Source organism: Heliangelus exortis, chromosome 3 (assembly GCF_036169615.1).
Source record: "Heliangelus exortis chromosome 3, bHelExo1.hap1, whole genome shotgun sequence".
In the NCBI taxonomy this organism is placed as follows: domain Eukaryota; kingdom Metazoa; phylum Chordata; class Aves; order Apodiformes; family Trochilidae; genus Heliangelus; species Heliangelus exortis.
In genome coordinates this window covers 76860027-76873986 of record NC_092424.1, presented here as the reverse complement: position 1 = coordinate 76873986, position 13960 = coordinate 76860027, and the positions used below count along the sequence as shown (strand labels likewise).

The window sequence follows — 13960 nt, the reverse complement described above, 5'->3', positions numbered from 1 at the left end:
ACATACACCGAAAAAGCCCCTGACTCCCCCTTTCCTATCGTCCTCTTGTCGTCCTGTCCTTCCCCCCCTACCCCGCACCCCCCGAAGATGGAGACGGACCTTCGCCTTTGGCTGTCAAAACGCGAGCAGGGCACTCCTTTAAATCATTGGGATTTTTTTCTCAGCGTGAGAAAAGAGAATCCCAGACGGACTTTGTGAATTGATTTTATACACATTCATCAGTCTCTGATAGAAAAGTGCCTGTTTTCTCTCTATGCGCGGGGGAAACAAATGTCCGGGGTTCGCGTTACACAGATAGCGGTGTTGGATTGATGGGAATCGGGAAGCCCTGTTGTGATATGCAAGATCGTGTAAAACATCCGTCCCTAAACCTCTCCTTTCCAGAGATTCCGAGAGAAAGCAAACACGTTGCAGAGACACACCACCTTGTACCACTTCAAAGCGTGCTCAATCTGCACGGCAAGGAGGTGCAAAACTGCGCCCCGATGCTCCATCCCACGCTCTGTACACGGCTCCGCGGGGCCGGAGCACCACAGGCCCCCGACGGGCAGTGGAGAAGGGGTTGCCCCGTAGCCTCTACCCTGCGCTGTGCCGTGCCTGCCCCCGAAACGTCCCGAGCCCTAAAACTCGGCCGTCAACCCCTGCAGCCCTTGCTCAGCGAGTAGCGAGGTTACCCGCCCTCCCTGCACCTTCCCGGGAGGATTGAGGCTGCCAAAGGAGAGTGAGGCTCCTCCGCACGCATCCCCGGGCCGGGGGCTGTCTCCCCAGCCCCGAGCCTTTTCGTCACGTGCAAATGCCTCCCAAACCTCATTCCTGAGAGCAAAAGCAGTTGTCCCGGTCTCTCACACATACACACCCACCAGCCCACAGTGAATGCCTCGCTTTTTCCTCTCTCCCACTTCAATTAAAAAAATAATAATAAAAAGCAGCTGGCGGTGGCAGGCAGGTTCTCCGCTCAGCCACCACAGACTTCGTGTGCAAAAGCAATAAATAAGCCCAAACTTTTGTTTTTCCGCATCACCTTACCTTCTTTTGCAGCCTGTGCTTCCCCCGTGTGTGCAAAGCGGAACAGCCAGATGGAGCACAAAATAATCCAAGAAGGGAGCCTACTTTGGAAAACCATGGTGCAGGAGCGGGGTGAATTTATATTTCTAGCTATATATTTCTAGACACTGCCGCTGCCGCCGCTTGGTGGGTGCTAGAGGACGGTGGAGAATTTGCTCTGCTAGTCTCTGGCTCGGCGCTCGCTCGCTCTCTCTCTCGCTCCCTCCCTCCCGGCTGCCTTTCTCCTCCTCCTCCTCCGCCTCCTCCTCCGCGATGCTGCTCGGCTCCCGCACCGGGCCAGCCGCCCGCCAGCCCCGACTGCAGCCGAGCCGCCCGCGCTGCGCTCCGATAATATCAATTAGGACGAGGGGGCGGGACCGCAGGGGCCGGGCGCCCTGTCCTTCAACCTGACTGACGGCCGCTCTCCACCAACCAACAGCGATCTTCGGCGCCCGGCGGGCCGAGCCGGAGCCTGAGTCGTCGCGCCCGGGGGGGGCGGGGTGCTCGGTGCCGCCCAATGAGATTGCGGCGGTGTCGGGTTGCCGCCGGTGGTGGGGAGCCGCGGGTTGTACGCGGGGCGACGGCGGCGGGACAGAGGGGTCGACCCGAGAGCGGGGAGCCGGTCCCGGGATGCACACTTTGCGGCGGCTGGGCTGCACACCTTGAGGCGGCCGGCCAGCCGGGCGGCGTGTGCTCCGAGTGGGCAGGGTGGTCGGTCCGGCCCTGGTGTTCCGTCTGCTCGCCCCGTGCCGCGGCTGCCGGGGTGGGCAGCGAAGGGTCCCGGCCGGGGCCCAGCTCGATCCGGCGGCGGCGGGGCGTGGTGCTGCCTCCGGCGCGGAGCTCCGCTCTGGCCGTGCTGAGCGCGCACCGTGGGCTGCGGCCACGGAGAGGGAAACTTCAGCAGGAGCTGCGGGATGGTGCCCCGAGACACTCCCCTGCCAAAAGGCAGGCTCCTCGAGTTTGACATCAGCCGCGCTCCATTCCCTTTGTTTTATTGGGTATTTTTGTCCCCCTGCCTCCGATGTTCCCCAGCTACGAAGAACAGGTTAATGACAATACAGGTCTTACTTTGGGAAGGAAGGGGAGATTGCTTTCCCTCAGTCCTCGTCAGGTGTAACCTGAAGCGAGGGTAATCCGTTCACAAAGAATTTAAATAGGAGACGGAGGGAGGAAAAAAGAAAGAAAAGGGGGGGGGGGGGGGGCGGGAAGAAAAAGAATAAAAAAAACCCAAAACCAAGAAAAACAAAAAAAGAAAAACCTTAGGAAGAGAGGAACTTGCCAAACCTCTTTTGTCAGCGCTCACCCACCGGGCCTGGCAGTGATTTTCCCGGAGATCCATTAAGCCCCGACCCCTCATTTTTTTCCTTCCCCAAACTCTCCCTTGCCTCCTTCAATAAGTAAAGAAATCAGCGCGACACAAAACCTTACTGTACGTCGGGAGAGGCCGCGGAGTGCTGCGGCGGGCATCGTGTTTCCGCCTGCCTCTCGGGAGCGCTCGTCGCCCCACCGGGACCGGGGCCGTACAGCCCCGGCAGCGGGAGGTACCGGTCCCGGCCCCGGTCCAATCTTCGGTCTCTGCGAAGCCGCCGCTCGGCCCCTGCCTCTAACTCTACCCAGTGCACCTTTCCGCGGCTGATGCTGCGCGGCGCGGAACGGGTCTTGTGCAGCTCCGTTAAAAGTGCATCGCCGTGTCCTTTCGGAGGATAAAACGCGATGCAAAGGGAGTAAGTGGTTCTTGTCGTGGTAGCAGGCGAAGACAGCGAAGCGCAGGGGGTGTAAATTGCGATTCGGTGGCAAGATTATGTGAGAATCTGAAACAGTCCGAGCTCAAATGGGGACGCTGAGACAGAAAATGTTATGCCACAAATGGAAATTTAAATTGGGGTGGGTGTGCGTGTGTGTGTTTACAAGACCTTTAGGCAGATGGAGCAAAATTAGAATTAACAGTAGTAATTATATTCATCATTGTCGGATAAACAGCCACTATACTCCGGGCTTTGAGCACTTTCCCTATAGTCTCCTTGTTACTTCTGAGAATGGGTGGAGGTTGCCTCAAAAAATACACCGTATTCCTTTCACTTGCTGAATAACTGATATTCACGGCTTAGAATCTGACACTTTCTGCGTTTCATTGAGAATGCTGTTTTCATACTGTAGATACCATGATGAGTGTAGGCAAAGTACGTGCTCTTGATTCTCTAATCCTGTCTCATCTGTCATTCCCATCCTCATACGTGTGTACTCAGAAAGAGTAGCTGCACCGAACATTGAGTTTGCTTATCTTCTTTTTAAAAGACTATTTTGTTTTAAGTACTCACATGTCGGTATTTTGTAGCTTCCTTGCAAGTTTTCATAAATAAAGTTAGTTTTTCATGTTGCAGATGTTCTAACAGCGATTAAAGCAAACACGGGAAGTCCTAACCTAGTTAGTTCTCTACTCCTGGCATAAAGTGCAAGCATTCCACTACAACATCCTTAACGCCAAAAGACATTTTTAATCGTCTGAATGTATTAAAAGTAAGAGGTGATTAGACTTTGAATGACTGTGTTCACAAAAAGTCAGAAACTTACTAAATGAACAAAGTAACAGGAGAAACGCTTCCAGGATGATGCAGTATACCCATGTCCTGCATGTAATATTAGGCCAGAAACTTATTTTCATCATGATTTGCATTTATACAGACTGTTTTGTACAGTCTAATATTGTATGTATACAATACGTGTACAGGGTCAATACGTGTACACATATAAGGATATATAAAATTATGTGAATATATTAACCACAAAAAGAACATATGTAGACATGACTGAATGTATAAGGAAATTAAATATGAGGTTAAAAAAAAAAAAGTGTATATTTCTCTCTGATCAATTAATTTTAAATGCCCTGTCTTTCTGATATTAGTAAACTGAACCAAAGTTGACATGTTACATGTACTGCTTCCTTAAAGCAGTCATGGGTGTATTCACGATTACACCAAAACAATCCATATATATTGAGAGGTTATATTGCAATGTGTTTTTTGGTTTTTTTGCTTGGTTTGGTGTGGGGTTTTTTTTGTTTGTTTGTTTGTTTGTTTTTAAATTATGCTTCTTACACATTAAATCTTTGTCAAATTGACTCAGAATGTGAAATCCTTTTCAGTTAATTTTATTTTTTCCTTTTCTTTGCTTCTTTGTAGTATTTTTTGATACTTCATTTTATTCTTCAGTGTGCTCAACCCAGTATTACATTTCATCCAGCTGAGCATTGGATCTCTTGTGACCAAAAACAGAAAAGAGAAATATTACAACTGATCCAAAATACTCAAGCTAAATTGACCATAACTGTTAAATTTGGTACAAAAAACTTCTGATGGAAGAAAAACTAGGAATTTCAACTCAACGTGTGACAATTCAGACACCATTAACTGGAACAAGATACTAATATCATTTTTTTACTTTGCTCTGTTTTTTCCCCTTTTGCTTACTGAAAGTCTATAGGCCAAATTCTTGTCTATTTAGACTTGTGTGTGATCCCCTCACTAATACTATCTTGATACTAGCCAGGCTTACCTATAAAGAATTGCAATGGTCTAAGAGTTTGGGGAAATGTTTAAAGTATTTTTTCCTTAAAATTGCCATATAACCATATAACTCAATCTGAAAGTGTGATGCAATAAATATGGGATATATTCTAAGGCTATGCAAGCACACATAAAGAAAAAAGAACAGTGTTTGAAAGTAGTTATAATTCTTTTTTTCCACAAAGTATTTTTTAATAAAATTTACACATTCTTTCTTGGCTACTCTGAGCAGGGTTGAGACAAAATATGAACAGCTTCAAAAAAGGTGTTGAAGGTAGCCTCAGACATAGTTTATGAAAATAAGACTGTCTTGGTTCTGTCCACACAAGAATGAGCTTTAAAGCTCTTTCCAACAAGCACAACCAGTTTTAAAGCTGATTTTGACCAAAACCCACATGAAGTCTGTTTATAGTAATATAAGTAGAAATTAGGCTTAGATAACAGTAGATTTTTTAAACCCTGGAATTGGTCATTTGTGGTCATAATCTAAAAAATCCCTAAGCAGTCCTTTACCTGTGCACAAGATTTTCTCTGAAGTGTGTAGTACACATTTCTGTAAGATTCTTGCTGAGTTGTTTGGGTTTTTTTTTGTTGGTTTTTTTTTTTTTTTTTTTTTTTTTCAAGATTCTTGCTGAATTTTTCCATAAAAATGCAGTGGAATCATGACGTTTTAGTAATATGTGTATCATAAATCATCATATGAGACTGTATTTAGTCTTCCAGATGTATAGGCACTTACATTCCAAATCTGGACCAGAGATGATGGTGTCTGCATAGTGGCAATTTCAGATCCTCTGGTGGATTTATAAGTCAGAGTAGCTCTATTATAGTAAAGAAGTAACATATTAAATAAATATTACTGGTTCATAAAGAAAGTGTAGAGAACTGGGGCTGGCTTTTTTGAAAAGCATGCTCATATAAAAAGTCCTTTTTCTAGTTGAAATTTTAGTTTGTTTGTTGTTGGGTTTTTTACACTATTTTAGTTAGCACAAATAAAAATAGTACTATAAAGCTTTACACTATAAAATCTTCACATATATCTGAATGGTAATAACAATTCACTGACAAGTTTTCTCTCAGGGGATTTAAAGCTACACGCTGTGCTAAGTAGATACTCAGATTCTGCCTTTTAGATCTCTGCATCTTCAATAAATTTGCAAAACACAGTACATAAATGAAGATAAGATGGTGTATCATCTCACCATTTAGTCGAAATGAAATGCATTCTGTAGAACAGTAAAAATTAAATGCAAGTTAAATACAGATGTGATCGTGAAGTGCCTCTGCCTTCCTCAAGAAACAGTAGCAAAGAGTTGTACAGGGTCCAAAAGCATGTTGTAACTGGGTCCTGTAAGAATGTTTCCCCTGACAAATCTGAATTTGAAAACTGTTTCACTGAGAACCAAGAACTTCCAGAGAATATACTGTCACCATGTTCATCACTCTTCAGAGCCTGCTTGTGTGTCTTGTTTTGCTGTGGACCTTTCCCTGGGAAACCAGAGCAGGGCAAGCTGTTGCCATCATCCTGCAATATATAGCAGCTAGAAATATTCTGAAAGGAGATAATTTCCATTGCTCAACTATGAACTAAGGCAGCGTCTTTGAGCCCAGGTGCAACAAGAAGTAACCGCACATAAGCATGTTTTTGACTGCAATACTCCAGAAAATTCAAAGTTTCAATTTTAAGAAGTTTGTCATATTAAAAATTGCACACAGAAGAGCCTGATGATAAGGGTAGCAAGCTCTTCTTTTAGCTAATTAGTTATAAGTAGTAGATAAGCTCTAGCAATATGCTCCAGTGGCATTAGTATCTTCCTGCTCTTCCTCAGCAGAAGTGACATCTGATCACTTCCATCTGCGACAGTCCTTGATTCTCTCAGCCTAACTGAGGTGAAGGATTGGATCCAGTAGATTTCCTGTTTCCATATATTACCTCCTTTTACTGTCACTCTCAGTCTCTCAATTTCCTTATGGATCTGTGACAGAGTATGGAAGGGAAAAATCTCTCAATCTTCTGTGTTAGGATATAGGAGGGGGGAAAATGAAAGAACAGATGCAATAACCCTTATTTAGTTCTGAAAGATAAACTACAGATTGCACTGGTAGGAGTTCCAGTGCTTTCATCCCTAGATCCAGGAAGTGTAGTGATGTGGAGCATCACTACTGACAGAAAAGGTGCCAAAGCGTATGGGAGAAGGTGTTCCTTGAAGTAGAATAATTTCAGAACTGCATCTCTCAGGAGCATAACCATTTGCAGATTTCCCTCATTGCCATCTTACACACATTCTCATACTTCATCAAGTTTCCATGTACATATACTGCCACTTCTATCCTAGTCTGTAGGTTTGCTTCCCCCCAAAACTGAGCTCTCACTATTCACTGCAAGTAAACCAGATTTTTGACAAATAATACACAGACTAATTTGTGGAAATTTAGTTGTTGTTTTTTTTAATCCTAAGATACTTGATGCATAGCAGATATGCTAAGTCACAGGGTTTTATGTACTTTACTTTATTTCCTTTACTTTATTTCCGTGTGTAAGGAACACTGTATTCAGAACACATTTATTTTTGGCTGTATTCAGAACACATGAATTTCCCAACTGTAGTTTCAGGATGTGATTTCTTTAGTATTTACTGTAGTGTGGCAAAGGTTAATAGAAGTACCTAACAAACTGTATTTATAAGGTCAGTTTTGGTAATACAAATGCATGGATGATGAGAATCCTCTGTAAAATTTAACTACATGACTGTATAACAAAGAAAAAAGGTTTTGTTATATTCAGCCCCAAAAGGGCAAGTTAGCACCTTTCTGGATCAGTAAATGTATCCTGAGAAATAAACCACAATATTGCAACATTGTGCCCGGACCCCTACTGTCCCTCATGCAACCAGATTGTACCTCTGTACCCCTGATAATGTGCATCACAGAAAGCATAGTTTCAACTCAGCCACCACTAAGTAGGTCCTTTTCTTTGATTATTTTTATTTTGCATACACTTATCAAGTAATTCCTTAGTTTTCTCCTGTCTGAAGCCTCTATTCAGATAATGTTTTCCTCTTGTAAGTGGTTCCATTGATCTAGGTGAGAGCTAGGTGCTACTCAAGCTGAATGAGAGTGACACTCTTAGGTAAACACTAAGTATCTTTAAAGCTCCTTCAGATGGAAAACACTTCATTTCAAGAAATTCTTTTTGGTCCTATTGTACACGTTTTTCTTGAGGAGGTGATCTGAACTGTAAGCAGTAAGCAGAGTAAACTGATGTGGTGAGGGTGATTTTTTGTACACCTATTTTTTTCAGGATCATAAGTTTGACTCTTTTCAGTTTTTTGTTTTTTGGGTTTTGCTGGGGTTTTTAAGGTTTTATGGGTTGTGAAATTTTGTTTATTTGGTTGGTTGGTTTGTCTGGCTTGGTTTGGTTTTTCTGCTGGGGTTGGTTTGTGTTTTTGTTTTGTTTTTTTTTTCCCAGTGATTGTCAATGAGCTGTAGTGTTGACAGTGTCATCTAGGTTGTTCTTTGAAGTGATTGCACTATATTTAAACCCCTCAATGTGGCTGAATAAGGTTTTATTCTTCTGTTCTCCTGGTGAATAAAATGCCAGGTGTCTACAATAATTCATCTATCATTGCATTGTTCAGTTGCTTTGGAGGTAGTATTTCTAATCTACAACATAACCTTTCTTAATCCTGGCTAAACTGAATAATATTTTGCCCCATTGCTGTCTATGGCTTCTACAACAGGTAATAAATACACTAAGCTATGCTACTCATAGAACATATCTTGAAGCATCCTATAATTTGCTTGCTTTTGTGATGATATCAACCATTTATTTGTTAATGCACTTTGTTTTCCATTTCATGGCCAGACTGTAATTCTTGACAGATGTCTACCTCACAGTCTGTAATTACTTAGATCTTAACAGTCATCTTTGGGGATACTCAACAGACTATCTTGTGTAATTTTATTTGAAAGGTTTTTTTCCCATTTTTAGTATTACAATCTAAAACATTAAAATGAAGGCAACTGTAATACATGAGGCAACTGTAATACCTGAATTAACATTATTGTCTATTTCCTTCTGCTTTTTAATTTTATTCATCCCATTTTCAAATATAACTAAATATTCAAATAACATTACCTGGAAGGAAATTAAGGAAATTAATAGCTGGCAGACTGAACCTTAAAAAAAAAAAAAAAAAAAAAAAAAAAGTATTTGTCAGGGAATATAATTTTGTATTTTTTTCACCTATTTTAATAGTATGCAAACTACCAGGCAAATTTCTATTACTGATGTGTTACAGTACACAGTATGAAATGCACTTACCTAATTGAACTTCCAGTGTTAAGAAAAGGAGAAAAAAAAAAAAAAAGAGAGAGGGGTAGTCTTCCAGACCAGGGCATCTGCCGTGGACATTTCAGTGGAAATCATTCCTGAAATCTAGGACAAAAAGCCTACACTTTTTTTGTCCTTCTTCAGTCTTAACATATATCTCCCTAATCATCCCATATGGTTAGTGGGAGTTTGTTTTTCCCCAAAATGGGCCCAGAGTTCTCAATGGAAGTTGCTCCACAAAAAAACTCAACAAAACCATAGTGCCTCTAACAATTTACAGTGAAAGGGCGTGCCAGGCTGAGAGAGTATTAAGTCATCTTACTGTCCTTCTGATTTGGTAAGCTGAAAATGCCCTCAGTGTACCAAAAATTGTTCCAGGGGGCTATAAGATGATGGCACACTCCTAAGGCTGCCTGGGGCACTGCAGGATAAGTTTGTTTCTACCTTCTGCAGCCCTGTCCCAGCCAGCTCTTCCCTTCTCCATCATGCCCATGGATTTGCCTCTTGCTATGATTTGCAAGATGTTTTGCTTTGAAGGCTGTCTTCGAGCATGCTTATGCAAAGGCTTTCCTTTCTCCTACAGAAGCAGTGATTGTAGAGGTTTAATGCTCTTCCAGCCTCTTTGTCCTGCTTTATAATGGTCCTTGTATATAACCAGCTGTAGCATAATTAAGCCAGATTTGAGGTGCTTAATCAGGCTCAGCAAAATAACATAGTTTGTCACATTCCTTCCAGCTGAAATCAGTACATAGCTTTAAGTCTGCACTGCCTCTACTGTACCTGTGAGTAACTGCTGTCAGCTGGCAAGAGCTTCATCTGAATTGGAATTCACAGGGAGATTAATTTAAGATACTTTTCTTTCAAAACAAGTACTGTACGGTATCTGTTAAGACTGAGACTTTTTGGTACATTTGTTTGTAAAATATGCATATGTATGTATCTACATATGTAATTTCCTCATAAATTTAATAGACGTAGATAAATGGAATGTGGAGATAATATAGTTTCATGCATGCAATACTGTGTGCAGAGGGCCAGTCCCTTATCTCCTGTGAATTGACATAATTGCAACAACATTATGCTAGTCGGGGCTTTTTGGCAAGAATTCATACTGGTTACATAATTCATTACAGCATATTCTAACCTACCAAAATCTGCATATTTTTAGGCATAGCTTGTACAGTCCCAGAGATTTATGCTTGTGAATTCTCATTGTAGATGCCCTCGGGTTTCCCTTGGATGTGCTTCTGTCACTGCATCACTTTGAGAGTCACTGCTGCAATTCTTCCATCTATGCAGTTCTCACAGAAATCAGTGCAGGAATTAGATGCATACAAGTAATAGCTCTGGATGCTGGTCAAAGCACTGTAGTTTTGGAGGTTTTCTTATAGTTCTCAGCACTTGTTCCTTATTACTTAGTGTTGTGATCCTGAGCCTTACCTGATGTGAACGTCTGGAGTCAATGTCTTTATGCACCTGTTAAGATTTCTGCCTCATGATGTTACACCATTCAAATCTTTCAAATTTGTGCTTATATAGACATTTAAAAAATCTACAATGCCAAGTGTCTGTCAAGGTTTTTGTGGTAATGTAGAGCTTTCTCTCTACCTTTTCTCCCATTCTGGTTTCCATCAGTCTGATTTTTCTTTGAGGCTGGAACTTGCTCCTTAGGAACTCTGCCATGCAGTCGGGATAGTAATCTACAGTGGGACTAGAGATGCTAGAACTGCTTTTCTCCTTGAGACAGAGAATTGTCTGTCCCTGGGAAGCACCTTCTCTCACCTAAGGGAAGAGAAGATCTATGTGATTCCACTTGCTCACTGTTCTGGCTCAGTTTCAGGACCGTGCTAGATAAATAAGAGAAGTGAGAGAAGAGTACAGCTTGCCTCTACCTCCACTCTCTCTCTGCTGAAATTAGGATAGGGACAGCTTAAGGAAGGAGAGTGGCATGAGGAAAGCACATTTAGGGAGGCTGCTGTGCAGAAAGATACATTGGATCATCATTGTGGATACTGTGGTAGTCACCTAAACAGTTTAGTTACTATGTGATGTAATTTCTGATTATGCCATTGGATGTGGTGTATTATCTATGCCTTACTTTCATTTCTCACCTTCAGTTTTACTTTTAATAGAGAATTATCCAGTTCTCAGAAAGGTGCAACTTGATTTCAAAAGGTGTCTGTATCCAAATAATGGAAAGCCAGAAGAGTTCACAGGGAGGCTAAAATAACAAGATTATTTTAAAATGACATTTGCTTATGGTTTTAACTGTTGTGTCTCTCTAGTATGCAGATAGGTATGATAACCCCCCTTAACTGACAGATAGGTCACATTAATCAGGCTGCTTCTATAACTGCTTCTTTCTATCTGCAACTGGATATTGTTCTCCAAAGGAATTCCACACATTTACAGCCAGTGTTAGAGGGAGGGCTAATTCGGCAGTGCTTTGCTCAGCTGCATTAAGTTGCTTTGCTACATGGAAAGAATTTAATTAGTTCACATCAAAGTTACTCCACCTTCAATGACAGGTAAAATCGGTGTGTAGCAGTATGAGCTGAATCAATGTGAACTCATATAAAAATCTGGAAACCTAGCTTTCGATGGACTGCTTATTGCAGCTCAGAAAAGCAAACTCCAGCACAGTATAGCATGCAAAGTGAAATAAATGAATGAAAACTGCATGATTAAATGCTTTCATCTGGAAATTTCATTGCAATATTCAGAAACTCTACAAATTCTTCTAATTCATCATGCTCTTTGTTTATTACTAATAAATTAATGTGCTGATGGAAGGAATTCATTACCCTTTCTACACACTTCACTAGTTGCAGGTCGTTTATTAATCTGTGTTATCTGGTAGGACTAAAACCAGCTGTAATTACATTGTTAAACATTGATTAATAAGCAGCCCACATCACTAATATACACAAGAAGCAAGATAAAAAATCTTTTTAAAGATTTAAAGTAAAATTTTAACATTCCTTTGGGAATAAGGAAATCTGGATCTTTATCAATATTCATTTTTTTAAGATTCCATTTGCTTGTACAGCTGTATCTATAAACACCTTTTGGAAACAGATTAGCAGGCAAATTCAGTTACACTTGGGTAAACGAACTGCATTGGCGAAGTGGTATTAATGGACTATGTGAAACATTTAGAATTAAACTTTTTTTAAGTAGTCTTCAGCTAACCAATATTTTTTGTTTTGTAGTCTTAGTTCAGCTATGTAATTAGGCACACATTTATTTAAAATCCAGTTGTATTTTACAGATTTAAAAACAATGTAGCAATTTAAAATGCGTTATTTAAATGATTGCAGATTACTAAATCCTGCTTTTGTGGGTTTTCAATAAATCAGTTTGATTGAAGTAACACACAGGAAATTATTGCATGTCAGAAGCTTGGGCTATCATTAAGGATAAATAATCATAATGTCTCTGGCACTTGACAAAATCGAGGAACTTTTTTTTATGATATAGCTCAGTGGGAAATAAAGCAGAGGGAAAGAAGATGCTTTTAGAAAAAAATGTTTTTTTCCTCAATTAATCAGACATGATGACTTATTATAGTGGCACTATTGCAAAGGGTCTGTCAGTGTTTTTAAAGTTTTATAAAGGGGTTATAAAAATTAAGTCTGGGATAAAATTTGATGTTTACACACACACACAAAAATCGTATTTTCCTCATAAAACTTTAAGAAAAATTGTTTTACCTTTTTGAGTTGGGAGGCTGCAAAGGGACTAGAAATTAGAAGTCTGGGATGATTTGTTTGTGTAACTTTAAATGAGGACACCATTTAATAGATCAGGACAATAATGTTTCAATGGCATGAAGGGAATAACTAATCTCTTTTTTTTAATTTTTTTTTTTTTTCCACTTCTGATCACCTGTTCTAAGTGTTCTGAAGTACTTCCCTCAGCCTTGCAAGTCCTTTGGATTATGTCTTCCAATTTTTGTTACTAATCAGGGGTTTGACACCTGTTTTCCTGCTCACCCAAAACTGTGTTAGCCCAGAACATGTTCTGACACCAGAATCACACAGGGCTTTGAAGAAGTCTCTACTATTTATGCATAGATGATGATCTGAACTAAAGTTAGCAATTATTGATGGTTTGATTATTGAAGCTGTTCTACAAGGTGCAAAATAAGTATTGCTAGAAAGTCCAACAAGCTTAAAGCTCTGAAGTGCTGTGGTTCTTCAGTATTATGGCTAAGGAAGGTAGATGTCCAGTGATGCTTTTGAAGTCTCTGACAGAAATGGTGGGAATTCCTTAAGGGCATTTTGAGGAGGAATCAGAACCATATTGTGAGACCTTTGAGCACATACTTGCTATTCAAGGATGTGAGAGGTCTTGCAGATGTCCTTTGTTACTGCTCCCTACCTGTGACAACTCACAACATATGGAAAACACAGTAAAGATACCCCAGCTTTCCAGGATCTGGCAGTGTTTTTTAGCCACTTTGGCTGAGTCTGCCTTAAAAAGCCACATCTATGACTGTTGTTTGGCACTGCTTGTCTGGTACAAGTGATTCTACACCCCACTACTCACCTGGCTGAACCACCAGATGAGGCAACCACATCCAGTCTGCCCGTGGGAAACTGCACCTCCCCATGTCCAGAAATCACTTAGAATCATTTAGTGCTACCCAGTCTGGCCAGATTCTGCTCTAATAGTGCAAATAATCTGTGTTTGACAGCATTCCCCAATGTTTTCTTTATTTATCTGAGGCCATTCAAACCAACAAGGAAGACAAAGTAGAGTTTTCTATAGGCTGAACTGAAATCTACAGTCAAAATGAAATTTGCCAATAGCAAAAATCCACATTCAGAAGGCCAGACCTTCAAGCTGACAAAAGTTACCTTAGCTGTAGAGCTGGGAGCCTTGAATGGCTGGTGCATAGACATACACTGATAACTGCACAACATATATCTGACAAATTCCTGCTATATTAGCAGTTTAAAAAAACTATAGTTTAAAAAACTGTTTACAAAAAAGCTACAGTATTCATCTGGCT

The 13960-nt window shown here is 41.1% G+C and overlaps 1 protein-coding gene across 9 annotated transcripts in view; it reads right to left on the bottom strand.

The window, feature by feature from the left end:
- Positions 1 to 2076, bottom strand: part of EPHA7 (EPH receptor A7) — a 181353-nt gene extending 179277 nt beyond the window's left edge. For 5 of the 9 annotated variants that reach the window (XM_071741307.1, XM_071741308.1, XM_071741309.1 and 2 more), the window contains exon 1: positions 1027 to 1264. In XM_071741307.1, coding sequence (XP_071597408.1) covers positions 1027 to 1123 — 97 coding nt within the window. In that variant the 5' untranslated portion in view covers positions 1124 to 1264. Of the gene's footprint in view, positions 1 to 1026 lie in introns of all 9 variants that reach the window. The other 4 variants (XM_071741305.1, XM_071741306.1, XM_071741303.1 and 1 more) reach the window with 4 other exon arrangements.
- Positions 2077 to 13960: the final 11884 nt, after the last annotated feature.